Source organism: Alosa sapidissima, chromosome 14, assembly GCF_018492685.1.
Source record: "Alosa sapidissima isolate fAloSap1 chromosome 14, fAloSap1.pri, whole genome shotgun sequence".
Classification (NCBI taxonomy): Eukaryota; Metazoa; Chordata; class Actinopteri; order Clupeiformes; family Clupeidae; genus Alosa; species Alosa sapidissima.
In genome coordinates, this window is record NC_055970.1 from 4,982,946 (window position 1) to 5,001,633 (window position 18,688).

Here is an 18,688-nt window from a genome sequence, read left to right on the forward strand (position 1 = left end):
CCTCTCAATCCTAACCCTTGAAACTGTTTTGAAGGTTTGACAAAGATTCTGTCAGCCAGGAGAGGTCTGCAGCAAGTCTAAAGGAAACATCATCTGGTTTCAGAGCCAAAGAAATGAAAGGACGAGAGGTGAGTCAGCACAATAAAAACGAAAAGAAAAAACCACACACGTGCCGCTCATTACACTGATCTCTCCTGTGGTGGACATTGTTCTGATGTTGGTTTTCACTCATCATCCCAAAACCCAACTGGGGTTTTCAAGTGGTTATGTTACTGTTTTCTGTTTTACCTTGGCGTCTTTTTTTTTTTTTATCTGAATCTCAACAAGACTACAAGGTTAAAATAAAAAATTTCCTTCGGTAGTTGTCTGGGATGCACTTACACCCTTCTATTATCGTCTCTTGGTCAAGCAGGTTGGTATACCCGTCCATAGAAAGAAAGCCCGCATGGCGCGGACACGTTCTGATTTCCTCACCCGGGGACCCACCCCACAGGGGGAGGGTCATTCGGATGAAGACGAGTGCGATGACCCCCCCCTCTCCCCCGGCCTGCCCCTGTCCGGCGAGCAGGAGGCCGAGGAGGGGGCCGCAGCGGCGGACACGAGTCACAGTGACTCAGAAATGGTAATCGAACAGCCGAGGGGCACACAAGGCTTGCGCCTCCAGGCCCTCTCGGGATGGTGCTGAGCTCACTGTCTATGTGCCTCTTCTCCGCTAACCTCTTCAGCCACCGCCTGACTAGAATCGCTGTGCTGACTAACCCCTCCCCAGTGTAGTGCTTTGACACATTACCATCTTTTCAAAGCAACTGGGGAAACTTCGACCAAGTGTCGACCACATCAGCTTGGTCTGCGATGGCACCACAATTTGTATCGCCACTGTTGTTCACGTTGAGATGGTTGGTGTCATTGCAGAAGACCTCCACTGACTAAACAGATGAGGATGCCATTTTGTCTGAATTACAAACTTTAACCCACACCCTGTTCTTCACTCTTGTATCACTCTAATAGTGATAACATAGTTTGCGTAGGGATTGCTGAGCAAGAGCAATCCAGTCGTCCGTCACTTAACCCTGGCAGAAAAACTTCTCTCTCTATATTTCCAATCTGGTTAACTTTCATTTGCATGTTACTTGTTTTCTTCTCCAATAATTCAAGCTCCTCACAGACTGATTGTCAAGGGTGTTAAAGCACCCTCTGGATTAGATCAACCCATCCAACTTCATCAGATCAATCCATTCACTCTCTTCTTTCAGTGTTTTGATTTTCTTTCTGTGATTTCAAGATGTTTCATAATCTAATCTACAAGAATTGAATAGAATATGTACAATTCTTACTCTCTTACTCTATGTTGTTAACATAGTATAATTTATAGCTATCTCTGTAATTTATTGTATGTGTCATCACATGTGTAAAAATGTATGTTGCTGCTTCAAATGTGTTCAGAGTTGGATCACTTTGATAAAGTGCCATTGGAGGTTCTTTCTTGTTTTACAGTGCCATCTAGTGGCAGAACTAAACCTTCACAGCTTGAGCTGGTTCTCATCTGTACTATAATATAACTGGTGTATATGGCATTCACTGTTTTAAAATAACTCACTGCTTCTGTATGATTCAGCCTTCCATCGGCTCTGAAGACCAAAAACGGTTGCATAAAGTCTTGTCAGCGGGAGAGTTGGGCAAAGCGGATTCTCTGAGGAAAAACTCTGGAGATGGAAGGTATGACCAGGTTTCATCGATCACAGTAATGTGCAATTACACTTTCTATCAGATATTTGCCATACTTCGACCAGGAAAGAGAGCATGTTGTGTACCACAAAGCAGGTAATTGTGTTATCTGTATTTGAGCAACTTTATCTCTTGTCTGTCATGTCCAGGGTACGAGGGAAGATGCGTTTCTGGGGTAAGGGGAAGCAAGGCGACAAAAAGCCCTCCAGAGACCGGCTGGTGTGTGGGGCTGATACACTTGAAGGGGACTATGCTGATACTGGCCTTCTACTAGGAGGTAAGGCACTACAATGCTGAATTCCTGTAAAAGTATAGTTTAAAAATATAGTATGAGCTAGTATTTGGGACGAAAATCTTATGTCCACAAATCAAGGGTTTTAGAAAAACGTGTTGGCTTTTGTGGTGCCCCTACATCAGCATTGATTTGACCCTGATGCTGAAAATCTCATCTTTTGTCATCTTGAGCAGGTGGAGACTTCCTTTCTCCGCCACGCAGTCCTGATCTGACGCTGGAGCGGGGCCGAGACTGTAAGGAGAACAAGGAGCCGTCGCCCAAGGTGAAGCGGAGACGCAGCGTGAAGATCAGCAGTGTTGCCCTGGAATCCGCTCAGTGGCAGAACGACTCTCTGCAGATCCTTACCTGTGCCTCTGACTACAAGACCATGAATGAGTTTCTTATGAAGAAGGTACCAAGTGTGACTCAAATGAGCAATAATACTCAGTCCAACTAATATGACTTTAGTGTTTTTCGGCGTTGGGGTAGATTATCTGCTATTACTTTCTCCATTTGATCATCTGACAGTAGTGCAAAATGGCTACTCCTGACTTTTTAAAGCAAGCAACTGACTGAATTAATGTTTGTATTTCTAGATTAATGACCTTGACACTGAAGACAGTAAGAAGGACACTTTGGTGGATGTTGTGTTCAAAAAGGCACTGAAGGAATTCCGTCTGAATATCTTCAACTCCTACTCTACTGCCTTAGCCGTAAGTTGATGTGACATTTTCATTTAAAGTTGTCAGTTTTTGGATTGGAAAATACTGGGTTTATTACAGTTTTTGGCCAATAAGCAATGCTGGTATATTAAGATTCAAATGTCTTCACAGGGATGCAATTACAAATATTGTTAAGTGTAGTTTTACAAATTGTTGTGAAGTAGATGACTCATAACCTCCGCTCACTCCTGTGGTTGTATGTCACAGATGGATGATGGGAAGAGTATCCGCTACAAGGACCTGTACGCACTCTTTGAGCAGATCCTGGAGAAGACCATGCGACAGGAGCAGAGGGACTGGAGTGAGTCTCCTGTGAAGGTGTGGGTGAACACTTTCAAAGTCTTCTTGGATGAGTTCATGACGGAATACAAGCCACTAGAGAGCACCTTAACCAAGGTACCAGCCTCTTCCTCCACAATGCTTTCATTGCTTTTGGGCGCTTCATGGTTTTTACAATTGTCTGCTTTGACTGTCACCGATTAATTATCAGTTTTTCAAGTTCTGTCGTTAAGTTATTTCTAATATAGAGAGCCTTGTCTACTCTGTAAAATACTTTTTTGGAGATCTTACAGCTATTCAGCTCATTAACACTACTGCTGGTCTGGAGTATATTGCAAAAACAATGTAACTTGTGTGTATGGTTTAAAATGGAAATCACACACTTAAAATTATGCATGTTTGGAATTAAAATGAAAGAAATTAGACTGTCACAAAAAAGGAGCACAATTGGTACATCTTTACTCATAAGTTTTATGTTCAGTAGTGGACCTACTGTTAGGTTGCTAAGACCACATTGGTTTAGAGATATATTCTATTCTCCCTAGCTGATTTCAAGATGACAGTAAAATATCAGAGAGAGAATAAAAGGGAGAGGTGAATGCAAAATGTAACATGTTTGATACTGCCGTAATGGCTGAATGATTTGTTAAAATGAGCTCATTCTATAATTCAGTTGATCATCCATTAACCTTGACTCTGTCTCTTTAAGGCACCAAAGCCTGACCGCAAAAAAAGAAGGAAAAAGGACGCTGATATAGTGAGTTTCAAGCTGAACAAAGAAAGCACTTTCATTTTGTCCCTTTACACACACACACACACACACACACACACACACACACACAGTCATTCTCACACAAATCTACACACACAACCCTTATGCAACAGTACAGAGTTCACAAACAAAAGCCTAGACTTATTCTTTCCAAGCCGCAGTACTAATCCCATGTCTCCCCTGCCCTCTAGGTGGAAGAGCACAACGGGCACATTTTTAAGTCCACCCAGTATAGCATCCCCACCTACTGCGAGTACTGTTCCTCCCTCATCTGGATGATGGACCGGGCCTGTGTCTGCAAACGTGAGTGTGTCTTTGTGCTCTCAGCCGCTCCTGCTCTGTCCTGCTCTGCTCTGCTCCTGCCGTTGGAGGCCCAGCCCCCAATTTTACAGTTTAATCAGATTGTTTACTTGAACTGAACTCATGGGTTTTCCTAAGAGCATTCAAGCCCTGTTTAGAACAAAAACACACACACACACACACACACACACACACACACACACACACACACACACACACACACACACACACACACACACACACACACACACCCTAGCATGAACTAGGCAGGATGTTTCTACTCATCTGCCTTTGGAACAGAGCACTTGCCCTTCTCTTTGGCTTGGAGTTTTTTTTAGCGCGTGCTCCCGTGCGTGTGTGTGTGTGTGTGTGTGTGTGTGTGTGTGTGTTTTCTTTCTTTCTTTTTCTGTGTGTCCTGTTCCTGATGTGAAGCTCATATCTGAGGTTAGGTTGTACAATGAGGCTCACTGAGATGTCTGTGTCCTGTGTAGTGTGCCGGTATGCCTGTCACAGGAAGTGTTGTGCCAAGACGACAACCAAATGCAGCAAGAAGGTAAGATCTCCTTCTCGTCACCATGTAGACTCAAAAGAAACTATAGTATATTCATGTTTTTTAGTGAATGCATATGAAGTTCTTCAACTTTTTTGGCTTTACATAATGGATTCTCAATCCTCTTCAACTCAGTTTGACCCAGAGTTGTCTTCGAGGCAGTTTGGTGTTGAGGTGTCTCGTTTGACCAATGACGAGCGAACTGTGCCCCTTGTGGTGGAGAAGCTCATCAACTACATAGAGATGCACGGCCTCTACACGGAGGGCATTTACAGGAAGTCGGGCTCAACCAATAAGATCAAGGAGCTGAAACTGGGACTGGACACGGGTATGTTAAAGTCAAGCAATAGAGCTGTAACGTAATGACTTGCTAGCTAGACGAAGTAAACATTTGAGCAGCCATGCTGTTTGATCCGGACTCATTGGTGTCTGGCTATCCTCAGATGTGAGCAGCACAAACCTGGACGACTACAACATCCATGTCATAGCCAGCGTGTTCAAGCAGTGGCTGCGGGACCTGCCCAATCCGCTCATGACCTTTGAGCTGTACGAGGAGTTCCTCCGAGCCATGGGTAAGCTAGGAGAACGGCCTGAGAAGGCACAAATCTTTTGTGCAAATGAAATATGTACAATCAGTAACATGATATACAATCAACAGTTACAGCATTTTTTGGATTTACTAGGGGTCCCTATTTCCTATTTTAGTTTTAACTTCAGCTAGCATTATCAGTATTGTTTATTGGCTTATCTAACACTCATTTTGGATGATTTGCTTTTAGGTTTGCAGGATAAGAAAGAAACGATCAGGGGTGTGTACGGTGTGATCGATCAGTTGAGCAGGACTCACCTCAACACACTGGAACGCCTCATCTTCCACCTGGTCAGGTGAGAGACGTAGACTTAATCTGACGTACAAAAATATGAGCATTTCTCTTTCGCACTCACTCACTCACTCACTCACTCACATTTCTATACTTGGGTTAAGCTCTCACATGTTTTCCACTCCGGATTTTGTTGTAGCACACAACAAACATTTGTCAGGCTGCAGGAGCCCTTTGTCTCTGATATAAAAAAAGAAACATGCACACAATGAAAATCCACCAAAAGGTCTAATAAGTCCACTCTATTTCTAGAGTTGGACTCTGTAGTGCCTCGTGTCCTGGGTCTTGAATACGTCAGGAGGGCTTTGTGAGCTCACAAAACAGCTTCTGTGTCACGCCACTCAATAACAAGAACTTGATTTTATGATTGGCACATTCCCTGTGCCAGCATTGCCAAGGAGGTTTCTGTACGCCTTTATGGCGACCGATAATTTTATGCAGCCCTTGCCACTTAATCTACTAAACCCCTCTTCTACTGCACTTTTTACCCCCCCCCCCCCCACTTTGCACAAATAGGCTGACACCAGACATAATTTCACTGCATTTCTTACTTCCAGTAACTATATGCATGTGACAATAAACTTCCTTGTATCCTTGTATAACCTGCCCTGAAAATGGCATTGTTTAGCCTACAGCAGTGCAGATGTGTAGATAGCAGAGTTCGCAGATGTGTTTGAGTAGATAGCCTATGTGGATGTCTTTCCTCTTAGACCACAATAGCACAAAGCTTTAATCTAAGAGTTCTCTGCGTCTGTGTCTGAGCTTTAGTTTGCATCCAGCATTCGCATTCCCCATTTCCCATCACTTGTAGCTATAAACAACCCCTTTTATAGTCCTTCCAGTTTTATTTGATTTGTTGGTTTTAATGGCATTGATTTGTTTGTGTCTAGGATCGCGCTGCAGGAAGACACCAACCGCATGTCTGCCAACGCCCTCGCCATTGTCTTTGCCCCCTGCATCCTGCGCTGCCCCGACACCATCGACCCACTGCAGAGTGTGCAGGACATCAGCAAAACCACGGCGTATGTATCAAATGAATCAGCTCCCCCTTCATTATGACCACTCTTATGGATTTATATTTCCTTTGAGCATTAAGAGAGTATCTTTTTGTGTAGGTGTGTGGAGCTAATCATTGGGGAACAGATGAATAAGTACAGGGCTCGACTGAAGGACATCAACAGCCTGGAGTTTGCGGAGAACAAAGCCAAAAATAGGCTAACCCTCATCAGGAGATCGATGGTAAGAGCCTGGGCTGACTAGTGCAGATGAAGTATGAGCTTTTTCATGCCCTTTCATACAGTACTCCTGCTTTGAACACATGCCCGCACACTCACACAGTGAACATATTACGTAACCACACAGGCTACTTGTTTGACTAATACGATACAAAAGGAAATGTCTATTGCACAGTATCTGTTTGCTGCTCTGATGTTTTATACATTTTCATTTCAAGTCACCATTGTGTTGCACACTGATAAAGATAAGTATGTTAACCTTGTGCAGTTAAATGGAAACGTATAATACTGATGAATTCAAGTCTTAATCAATTAATGTGAGGTCATTTCAACAGAATCAGAGGGCCAGTGTTGCATCCTCTGTGAGATTTCAGGGGTTGATATTGGTTTTTTTCCCTAACCTCTCACCTCTCAACAACTGACTCTGACATTAACCTCTCTCACTATCCAATCCACTCTGGGACTCCCAATCCCCCCTCCAACCCATTGAATCTCCTCTCTTTCAATACCTGCAACGGCTTTTTTTAACTAACCCATTCTTTTTTCACCCTCCTCCTCAACCCCCCATTTTTTCGCTCCTGACTCCAATCCTTTTCCTCCCTAATCCAGAAACCCGTAGTAATCGCTGTTAGATTTATCAGCATTGCCCGCAGTGCCACCCCGGTATGTATTTTACTCCTGGATGTAGTGTGTAGTTGCCAGCCACTCTCTCACTCCCATTCTGCTAAAGCAGCACCACTCACGCTACTCCCTCCTCCTCCTCCTCCTCCTCCTCCCACCACGATACAGGAATTAATCTAGTCCTGGGCTAATGTGGAGAGTGCCTGCACCTGATGAATGACTGATTAGTCCAGGACTACCTGCTAATCCCTGTTGGTGAAAGCAACCCTTGTCTCTGCCCCTGTGTGCTCTGTCTCTTACCATCTCAGCACACCATTTAAAACCGTGTGTGTGAGTGTTTGTCATATCTCTGTCTTGTCTGTCTGTCATAGTCAGTCTGTTATGTCATCCGGATTGTTTTTGTACAGACCATTGACAACAGATCATAATGCTAGCCTGCACTAGTTTAGATTGTGTTTAGAGTGTGTTTCAGTGCACCAGGGATTAAAGTATTTGAAAGATGATGTTATTGTACAGTCGCAGATGTTTTACTGGCAGGATTGTAAATCTGAATGAAGGCAATAAGGTAGTCCTTGCGCCCTATTTGCCAGGGTGCGCAAAGACTAGCGCAAGGCGCTCCGGCTGGCGCTACAACCTTTTGATCTGGCTAATTGAGCATTTCGAACATCCGGCAGTGAAGTACAGTGTGGGGTGTTAGCACACTGAAATGGGAGTTGTATGGAAATTTAGAAAGTTGGGAAAATAACATTATTTTCATGCATTGTGTGTGAGTCTACTGCTGGTAATGGCAGAATTAAGCAAGCAGATAGGAATGCATCAAATAGAGTGACATTAGTGCATATTTTACATTATACATTAATGCATATTTTACATTATACATTATAGTATATTTTACATTATACATTAGTGCATATTTTACATTATACATTAGTGCATATTTTGCATTATACATTAGTGTATATTTTACATTATACATTAGTGCATATTTTACATTATACATTAGTGAATATGTATATTTTACATTATACATTATAGTATATTTTACATTATACATTAGTGTATATTTTACATTATACATTAGTGCATATTTTACATTATACATTAGTGCATATTTTTTCTCCCCCTCTTTTTCTTCAGTGGTCACTAGTTTCTTGTCATTGTAAATAGGCAACTCTAATTGTGGCGATTGTAAAAGGACTGTATTGTTTTTTCAATTTGTGGGCAGTCTGAACACCCACTGGTATTAAATTAATTCTTTTCATCAAGTATTATGTATGCATCAGTTTATAATTTTGAATCTTTTGTCATGTACCTGTTCGTTTCTGTTGGCTTCTTGTGTGGGAAATCCTGCTTCTGCCAATTGCCAGCATAATATTAAACATTTCAAAATGTAGTATTTTGCTAATGTCTCTATCCTTTCTGGGTTGTCCATGCTAAAGATTAAGAAACAAGAGCTTTAATTGCGGTGCTTAGCACAAGTCCAAATCTCTCTCTTTATCATTGTGCTTTTGAAAACGCAGCTGTTTTATGCCTCACGCACACATATATAAATGGCAATAGCAAATGTTCTTAATTCTGTCCTCTGCCTTTGCAATTGAGACCACAGCTGCCTTTGCGCCCTGCGCCTTGCGCAAATGAAATAGGGACCTTCAGGAATGTTTGCTTTTCTGTCAATTTTGCCCTTGGGTTTTTGGAAGTACAGTATGTTTTTGTTTGCTAGTTTACATTTGCAGTATATGAATATATAGACATATAAGACATCACAATTTTACACAGAATTCTTTTTCCTTTAAGGATAGATCTCTTTGACATTATTTTCAGAAGCAGCAGGTGATGGTCTGTTAATGCTGGAGCTCATGATGTCCCACTGCAGCTCTGACTCTGCTGATGTGTTGCAGGGTAAAGGCCGCGTGCGGCGGATCAGCTACCACACGCCCTCGCCGCCGGTGAGCCCGCGCCTGGCCCCGAGCTCAGAGCCCGTGGAGGAGAGCTGGCCAGAGGAGCCGCCGGCGCCCCGAGAGCCTGAGCTGTCCGAGCAGCAGCAAGTGGCCATGCAGCAGGAGGAGCGGGTCCTCACCGAGCAGATCGAGAACTTACAGAAAGAAAAGTGAGTGCTCGTCTGTCACGGTGATCTTCATATGACTCTGTGTGCTGTTTAGTAACTGTTATATGTTACGTTTGTCATTATATTGTTTATGTTATTACATAAAGATGTTTATTACATTGACAAAAACTTTGCTGTTGAGAAATATGATCAAAGTGAAAAAAATGGCATCTTAAAGGTGCTCCAAGTGATGCTGGGTACTTCTGTTGACTTTCAAACAAAACGGAGAGCTAGCTCGGTACTTCCTCCTCCTCCCTCCCGTGCAATTGAAACTCTCCTAAACGCGCATCTTGCCTGTGATTTGCTGGAACAGTTTGTTATGTTTTTATGGGCTAAGTTTGCCCAGGTTGTTTTTGTTGCCATTTTTGGAGCCTGTGCTGTCCACAGAGATCACGTTTTTTACAGTGTATTCAGAACACAGACAGCTAGCGGTTGGTTAGGTGATGTTTGCAGTAAGTGACATAAAATGTTTCAGCCTATAAAATGTGTGGCATCACTTAGAGCACCTTTGATACAATAGATGCCAATTTAAAGCAACGGCCCATTATTAAGGCTCGCACTGGAAGATTGTAAATGACCTCACCGCTTCTGCCATGTTACAGGGAGGAGCTGACGTATGAAATGCTGGCCCTGGAGCCGAGAGCGTCGGATGACGAGACGCTGGAGTCTGAGGCGTCGATCGGAACCGCAGACAGCTCTGAGAACCTGAACGTGGACTCGGAGGGAGCCACGTCGGACTTCTCTGGTGAGTCACTGAACAGGGTGCGATGTGGGGCCTAAATGAGCGACATACTGTACGTACTGTCTGATCAGCAGTGTAGCAGTGACTCAGTTAGAATCAGTGATGAGCAACACATTTCCACTGCCCTAGTGAGGGCCGGGTATCTTCCGATACTTTAACATTGTGTCATTATTTTAAACTCATACTGTACTGTACATGCTGTGGGTGTCCCCAGATTCTTCAGCATCACTGAACAACACCCACCAATGTAACAATTGTCAATGATGAGACAGACATATAGCCATCAGCTGTGTAGACAGTTCCAGTGTTTCCCACAGAATTAAATTCTATTTATGGTGGTAGGTGACGGGGGGTGTTTTGAACAAATTTGCACGACGTGGTTATGATGCTACCCGGATTTAATCACGATTCGTCTTCTATGCAAACAATAATCCTTGCAGGATTTTTAATGTTTTCTTTAAACGTGCATGCAGGTTAGTTGAGAGACAGACACAAGGAGAGGTCGCGCAAAGGCGCACAAAACTCTACAAAGTAGTACAACATAGAAAATCACTGTGTGGTGGTCAGTGTTGTTGATATTGTGGTGGGCCGCCACAAATGACTCAATGTATGGGAAACACTGAGTTCCATTGACATCGCATGTGATGGACACTGTGCTTTGTCTCCATCCCCTTGCAGAGAGAGGCCCAGCTCTGGCAGCCGCGGCCAGGCCCAGGAAGACTGAGGCCAAGAGCCGACGCACGCTGAGGCGACAGCCCGACTCCCTGGACTCGGTGGACTCGGCCTCCACCGCCTCCTCCTCGGTCTCGTCCAGCTACCTGCACCCGCCGTCCTCCGCATCGTCGTCCCGCACGCGGCGCTTCCGCTTCCGCTCCAAGTCGCCCTCCTCGGCGACCCTCGGCCGCTCCAACAACGGCAACGAGAGCGGCGGCAGCGTGGAGGTGGCCGAGCAGGACCCGCACGAGGAGCGCGCTCAGTTCATCAGCCGCGGCACTTTCAACCCGGAGAAGGGCAGGCAGAAGCTGCACGGCGCCAGAGCCCTTCAGCACTCTGCTGCAGAGGCCAGTGGCCACCACAAGAGGGAGCCAGATTTGCAGTCGCAGCAGCAGCAACAGCAGCAGCAGCACCTAGTACTGTACGGCAGCAACGAGTTCATGGTGTGAAGAGACCATCGCGGGCCAGTCATCTTCTTCACACACACACATACGCGCGGAAAAAACACGGGAGGAGAACACTCCCTGGCTCCAGCTCATCCCTTTATCTATCCTCCACCAAACACACACACACACACACACACACACACACACACATATACACACACCGACTTCCTCCCCATGCCACTTGCACTCAGCCACCCTTGCTGGGGGACAGGGTAGCAGATGAGCTCTCCTCTGCCTTTCCAAGTGCCAATCCTAGCTGAGATGAGGAGGCAGAGACGCACGTGGAGGAGGAAGCTGAGTAGAGGAGGAGGAGGAGGAGGAGGAGGAGGAAGAAGAAGAGGAGGAAGAAGAAGAAGAGGGCAGCAGCTGGGTCACCAGAACTGCCAGGCTGGACGGGAGGACGTGTGCCTCCACCCACCCCCACCTCGCTTGCCTTCAGAGCCGGGGCGGAGTTTTGGAATTAGGGAGGTGGGGGCAGCAGGGAGAGGGGTGTGGACAGAGCAAAGGGAATGGTGACTACTGTGGTAGGCGTGATTCCGACTCCGATGGTGGACGTTCCACTGGATGCGAGGAGGCACTGAACGCCTTGCAACGGACCATGGAGACAAAGCCATTGAGCAGCGCAGACTCCACAAACTTCAGCAACTACCCCCCCCCCCCCCCAACCTTCCCCCAGCTTGGCTGCTTAACGTTTACAGTTTGTACAGACACAACCAGTAATAAGTGGCGTGCTCTGACAAGACAGAAAATCTGTTTCTCCCCCCTCCCGACACATGCCTATTTAATACATTTTAATAATGTGGAATATAAATATATATATATAAATCTATATAAATATATTATGTGATATACATATATATATTAAACCGTGTATAAAGTCAGAACACCAGCAGTCGCTGGGTTGTTGAGTTTAAGTATTTATCATTATGCTTGTCCTGCATATGGTCAAAGAGAGATTTTTGGATTTAGCTGACTCAGTTCGAGTGAGCAAGTAAGCGTGCACACACACGCCTGTGTGTGTGAGTGTGTGTGCGTGCGTTTGCAGGTGTGTTTGGAAAAAAAAAAGAAACCACTTGATGTGTTTGAAGTGTGTGCTGCTTCTTTTCCTCCTTTGAGGAACGTGCCGTCATCAAAGGGACCAAGCTAGCTGGTGTTTGAAAGCTAGAGGATCCCAGCTATGTGAAGACTTTCAGATGTACATAACACAGAATACTGTACAAAAAAAAATCACCTCTTTGTAACAGCTGTTCAAAAGCTGGTATGTATGAAGTTGAGATGATGATGCCATTTTCAGTTTACTTTTAGTAACATTTTTTATCAAACTTGTTGGCAATGTCTGTTCTATTCTGAAAAAGCAACTAAAACACATTATTATTGTTATTGTTATTATTATTTTGTGAGTATCCATGCATGAAAAAAGTTGACTCGTGCTCCTTCATTGAAGAGGTATTCTGCAACCACATCCCTTTGTCACAGCAACTGCTTAAGCCCGCCTGTTTAAATAAGGTATCAGACGACCCACAGGACTGTTGTACACAATGCCAAATTAGCCATGAAGCAGTTGCGCAGCCTATGGGGCTGTGTATGAAGTTGCCAGTGAGTGTGTGTGTGTGTGAGAGAGAGAGTGCTAATGTGAGTGTGTGTGTGTGTGATGGGCACTTGTATGCACGTGCTCTCTCTCTCTCTCGCTCTCTGTCTCTCTCTGTCTGTCTACTGATGCAGGAGCTAATGCTTGAACATGTTTCTTTGCGTTTACACAAACGGTGTGTTTGGGTGTGTGCAGGGCAGACTCTCTCTCTCTCTCTAGAGTGGACCCTGCCCTCCCCTTACACACTTGTCGTGACTCTGTGCAAGGTCAGCTCTCTACTGACGTCAGGTGGGAGAAGAGGCCGGGAGTTTCACTGTAATCACTCGCCCGCCCTGAAAAATTCCTCGCCAGCCCCCTAACCCCCCCCCCCACACACACACACACACACACCCCTCCTCCCCCCCACAAGATCCACGGAAGCAGACTGCTGTTACGCCAGGTGCTTTGCCTCCTGTGTTTGTGAGCGAGCGAGTGAGTGTATTGGTTGCTGGGGTGAGGAGACCTACAGGTGAATGCAGGTGAGGAGAGCCACAGGTGAATGCAGCTCTTCTCATGAAGCACGCCCATGCCAGCCTGGTCAGGATGCCTCATGGGTATTTTGTAGCAGTACTCTTTCCCTGGCAAACCATGTTTGTCAGGACTGTGACGAGGCCATAGAAAGAAACTCTTTTGTACTGTCAGTATGTGTTTGAGGAGTTCACACTGACCTGGAAGTGATTAAATCAGTATCTCAAGAAGTCATTTGTCGAATGTTGAGGACCAGACACCCTTTTGGACTGTTCTGATACAGAAAACAAAATGGTGGATCCTCACAGTGCACCAACACAGTGTTGTCATTGGGTGGTCAGTTGAGTTGTCATCGGTTAACCGGTCAATGTGAGCCAAGCCATGGCTAAAGTGTGTCTTTCTGTTCTGTTAAGGAGTCTGTCCTGTTATATCCTGCTAGCCTGTCCACTCTTTGCAAGCACTAAGTAATTACCTAAAATGATGGTGTAATACACAGCGTTCTTAAGCTCAACATTTCAACTGAATCTGATAGTACTTAGCTTCGTCCCCAAATGGTTAGCATTGGCAGTTTTGGTATCCTGCTGAAGTGATTGCACAGATCACTTGGACATCACACTCCTGTATCCTGTGTGTTCTACAGTATACCTATTCAAACGTACTTGTTGCTAAAGGATATATTATGCCATGTACCATAATAAATGTGAAATAATCATGTTCAGTGTTGAAAACTGGCCACTTTGCCTGCAAGTTTTAACAAGGTGCACAATCAGACTTCATATTTGTATTCTGTCCCACGGAGTTGTATGTGCATTTTGTGAGCTATTTCTTACACAGACAGAATGATGGAAAAAAACAAAAAGGTGATGTCAAGGTTGTAAAAATTAATTTGAACAAATCATATTCAGCTTATTAAAGACAAGGCTGGAACCAAACTGGAGTGGGTCTATTTCTTTGAGTTTTAACCAAGCCAGCATCCTCAAGCGGTCTGGCATTCACAGTTATGTAGATATGTAGTAGTTTTATTATGTCATCTTACAGTATGTCATGAAATTTGTCAAAAAACAAAGGTCATCTGGTAAATGTTATTCTGATCCAGAACCATGCATCTTTTTATACAATAGAAACATAATCATTATTTATATTATAAGGCACAGTTTATTTCTGTCATATGTTGGGTCACATCTTTGCTACCCTTTGAGCCTTAATTGTGATGGTTCATTCTGATTAGTAATTCTCTATCCAATGTCAGTTTTTGCCGGAGATAGATTGATTGCTGCCACTCACTTTGCTTGTGGGATTAAGAGGCTCTGAAAAAAGGATGTGACCACCCAGGTCTGCTTTAAATGTCATACAGCAGTCATTAACCTGGACTTGAGAACACAGCTGAAAATAGTGACTAATAGAAAAAACAAACATGCAGGCAGAACAGGCTTCTCTCGGTCTTACCACTTTATAAGTCAGAAAAGTGATGATTCCAGTTATTGATACAGCATGTACAGCTACAGAACATATTACAATAAACAGAAAGGTAGCTCATATATGAAACTTATTTTATTTATTTATTACTGTACCTTTACTTAACCAGGGAAAATAACATTGAGATTGTTATGTCTTTTACAGTCTTTTTCTAAATAGACACACATAGATCTATTTAAGGCTTCCACAAAGATGGCAAATGGTAACTAGCACTGAATTTAATGTGTCATCAGTGTACTACTTTTTATATCCAAGCGCAAATGGGCTACAACATAATACCACTTTTTTGGGGATTTTTTTTAATTTAATGTTATTGTTCTGTTACATTTTTTTAGTCTATTACTTACATATATACATTTTATTGTAGATTTATTTTAAACTGTTAATTTAAATATTAATGTAGTGTTTATTGATGTCACTTTGGATAAAAGTGTCTGCTTAGAACCATAAGCATAAACATAAGAATAAAAGATTCCGCTAGTGATCACTCTTCAAGCATGACTTTTTTTGTTTCTGGACAGCAGATGTGTCACATTCATTAGTAGTTTGCTCTAACTGGCTAAATTCCATAGTTGATTTAAAATATTGATTAAATCAGTGTAGTGCGCATTAGCTGCCACTGTTTGCAGTCCGCTCCATTTGCTCTGACTAGTTCAGATCACATTTGCTCTGACTAGTTCAGATCACATTTGCTCTGACTAGTTCAGATCACATTTGCTCTGACTAGTTCACGTTATTTCAGGTCATGCTGCTGTAAGGAAAGGAGCAGGACTACAGAGAGCAATACTGACATGGTGGAAAGGAAGTGGTTTATTCACCACAACAAACCTTTTCACAAATGCCGTTTCATATACAAGAGAGGATGCCTGACACAGCTGCATGTAAAAGTCATAGCAGTGTTTCCCATTCATTGACTTATTTGTGGTAATGATTGGAAGCATTTTATTAATATTTCCAGTGCCAGGCTTGCTGGGCCACTATCTACGGTCTACTTGTTGTACAGCAGCACAAGGTTTTTTATACAGAAATCTGCACACTTGCCACTCTGCTGCATACACCCCTCGCCACAACACATTTCCTCACAAATATGCGCACCAACCAGCTGACACTCAGCTGCCAAGGCTACATCATGTGGCTCACCACATTTGTTATTGGTAAGGTTTTGGTTTCATTTCAGCTGAATCTGACCTGCAATCTTCAAAAATCATTCCAACCTTTTAATGCACAATGTTTAGCTGAAAAAGGAAAAAGCAAAGGAAATGATTGTATTCACAGTCAATTATATTGTTCTGGATAAGGCATGAAATAATGGTTATCTTAGGAAAGGAATGTATCTTTAGGTAAAGTAAGGCAATTTGATTGGCACAATACGAGACAGATGTATTCTGACATCACAGGTTTCAAATGATATTTTTCAGCTGATGGGTGTTTTTTAAACATTTATACACAATTTATACACAATAAACTAAATGAAAATGGTACGCTCCTTCCTGTATTTTACTCAGTGAGGTGTGGCTGACATTTAAACTTGCAGCCTGTGGTCACAATATGGTTTTTCCTGCTAAGCATGTACTAACGATCTTCATAACAACCAGTACAGTACATTCGGGTTTTGTTAAGGAAGTGTAAGCAGCGAGTCTACTTCAGCTAAAATGGCTCTCTGCATCATCTTCGGTCTGAGTAAGCCTACATGCTTTATTCCACTTTTACCCAGCTGCTCTCGCTTTGTATTATAGAATGTTAGTAATCCAAACTAGGTTTTTATTAGACAGACCAGTTACACTTCTATACTCTATTGTAATACATTCAGAGGTAGGCTATTTTCAGGTTTATTCATTATTTATTCAGGTTTTGTTGTGAGTCTGAGTGAATCAATTGAATGGTGGAAGGTGCACCTTGGAGAGAGTGTGACCCTCCAGTGTGACATCTCCTTCCATCGAGAGACAGCCTGGGTAAGACACAAATCTGACGAGATCCCAGTGGTCCTCCTGGTAGCTGGGCCAAATGAATCTGACGGCAGCCTCTACAGCAAAGACCACATACACCATCGTTTTAAGGCAGTGGCAAACCAAAGCCGTGAAAGCAACGACCTGAGAATCAGCAATGTGACCGAGGAAGATTTGGCACTGTATTACTGTATAGGTAGAGTGAAAGGAAAGCAAAAGTTTGGGATAGGCACCAGACTCTATCAAGGTGAGAACTATCGCAGTTTGAAACACAATATTGCAATATGAACCACAAATCTTGTCATGATCTCTCTTATAAATGTTATTAAGAATATGAAACTTCTCATTCATTTTAGACAAAGCAGAAGGAGTTGATGACATTCTTCCTACAAAAGGTAGGGGAACAACAGTTATTCAGTGACTCATTAGTTAAATTGAGCGTCAGCGTCAATTCTGGCAGGCCAAGTAGTCAAGGCGCTGCTAACCGCTATGGGCGTCAGCTGATCAGCTGTCAACTCCCTTCGCACTCCCCTCGCTTCTAAATGGCTACATCCAAACAGGGCGCCTTATTTAAAGCTGCTTTAGTTATTCCTAACTGCTTGCTGCTCGCATTTATGCAACCCACCTCCTCCCCTGCTCCACCCTGTCGTGTATAACATGGCATAGGCTTTATGTCATAGTTGCCTGCCCTGTTCATATGGGGGAATAGTTTAGCTCGCTCAGTGTTAAACTGTGTGAGTCCCCCCCTAATGCTGCTGCTGTCCCCAGGCTCACTGCTCTTTCATGGCGCTCATCAAAGGCCTGGGGACCCCTCTGAACAGAGCCATACCGACAAATTTAATTTGTAATATATTCAATAAAATTTCCTAAAGAATTTATTGCCTGTGTTGTTCTTGACTTAATGGACCTGACAGAAATGACTTATTTTTAGTTTTAAATAATCTTTTATTTATCATTATCTTATCTGCATGGCGCTACAATGCATTTCTGTAGAGTTTCAATAGAATATGTTATATCAGCCATGGTGAGTGATGAAGTCACATTTTGTTCTGCCCATTCTTACTCAAATCATTCTCTTTCTGAAGCCCCATTTCAGAATGAAGACCATCATTTCAACCTCTACTGGCTTTTTGCTGGTCTACGAGGCATTGGGCTCCTGATATTTGTATCAGCTATACTGACTGTCAACATCAAAAAAAGAAAGACCCATCAGACGCAGATAAAAAAATACTCACATTCTGGATAACAGACAGATATACATAGCCCTACATACAGTAGCCTACATGTTTTTTCTACAGGGTTAATTATTCAACATTGTTTAAATATCATTTTTTGAATCATTCAATAATGCCAATTTTAAAATGTCTTTCAAACTTTCAAACATTAATGATATTGATTTTGTAAAGGGTTTCATATTTTTTCAGTTTTGTTTCTCCACTGATTTTTTTGTCAGCCATTCCCAGGACACTGAAACACAGGAACATATTACAGTTTTTCTCGATTGCTTTTACCTGCTTAAGTAAACTAGAACCCACGTGGTCTTCATGACTACTTTCTTTGCACAGCAGAAGTCATCTCTTGCGAATGTGTTCACACATTTCTCACACCCTTTTGCAAAACAATTAACACAGATGTCATTCAAAAGCCCCAAACTCTATTGGTTTTCCCATGCTAAACAAAAGGAAAACATCTTTTCACAGGTGGTATAGATTCCTTGCATAAGTCTGAATTTCTGATACACCTGTGTGAAACTCCTTTGCACAATTCTTCAATCAGCAATCATTCATTCTACATAAGAGGTGTCTG

General features: G+C 43.2%; 2 protein-coding genes across 13 annotated transcripts in view; both read left to right on the top strand.

The window, feature by feature from the left end:
- myo9aa (myosin IXAa) overlaps positions 1–14,392 on the top strand; it is a 100,836-nt gene extending 86,444 nt beyond the window's left edge. For 7 of the 11 annotated variants that reach the window (XM_042060969.1, XM_042060963.1, XM_042060971.1 and 4 more), the window contains 19 exons: positions 35–128; positions 413–622; positions 1,616–1,716; positions 1,875–2,002; positions 2,191–2,411; positions 2,596–2,712; positions 2,929–3,117; positions 3,710–3,757; positions 3,964–4,075; positions 4,564–4,625; positions 4,758–4,950; positions 5,066–5,194; positions 5,402–5,507; positions 6,394–6,525; positions 6,619–6,742; positions 7,348–7,401; positions 9,258–9,466; positions 10,066–10,208; positions 10,884–14,392. In XM_042060969.1, the coding sequence (XP_041916903.1) occupies positions 35–128; positions 413–622; positions 1,616–1,716; positions 1,875–2,002; positions 2,191–2,411; positions 2,596–2,712; positions 2,929–3,117; positions 3,710–3,757; positions 3,964–4,075; positions 4,564–4,625; positions 4,758–4,950; positions 5,066–5,194; positions 5,402–5,507; positions 6,394–6,525; positions 6,619–6,742; positions 7,348–7,401; positions 9,258–9,466; positions 10,066–10,208; positions 10,884–11,368 (2,857 nt within the window). In that variant the 3' untranslated portion in view covers positions 11,369–14,392. The remainder of the gene's footprint in view (positions 1–34; positions 129–412; positions 623–1,615; positions 1,717–1,874; positions 2,003–2,190; positions 2,412–2,595; positions 2,713–2,928; positions 3,118–3,709; positions 3,758–3,963; positions 4,076–4,563; positions 4,626–4,757; positions 4,951–5,065; positions 5,195–5,401; positions 5,508–6,393; positions 6,526–6,618; positions 6,743–7,347; positions 7,402–9,257; positions 9,467–10,065; positions 10,209–10,883) is intronic. The other 4 variants (XM_042060966.1, XM_042060973.1, XM_042060965.1 and 1 more) reach the window with 3 other exon arrangements.
- A 2,113-nt stretch (positions 14,393–16,505) lies between these two features.
- LOC121681939 lies at positions 16,506–18,395 on the top strand. 2 transcript variants are annotated; one of them, XM_042061904.1, is made up of 4 exons: positions 16,506–16,616; positions 16,785–17,129; positions 17,239–17,277; positions 17,968–18,395. In XM_042061904.1, exons 1-4 carry the CDS (start codon positions 16,589–16,591, stop codon positions 18,126–18,128), a joined length of 573 nt encoding a protein of 190 aa, XP_041917838.1. In that variant the 5' UTR covers positions 16,506–16,588; the 3' UTR covers positions 18,129–18,395. The 2 variants fall into 2 exon arrangements, with proteins under 2 accessions (XP_041917838.1, XP_041917839.1); XM_042061905.1 differs by having other exon boundaries at positions 16,884–17,129.
- The last annotated feature ends 293 nt before the right edge of the window (positions 18,396–18,688 follow it).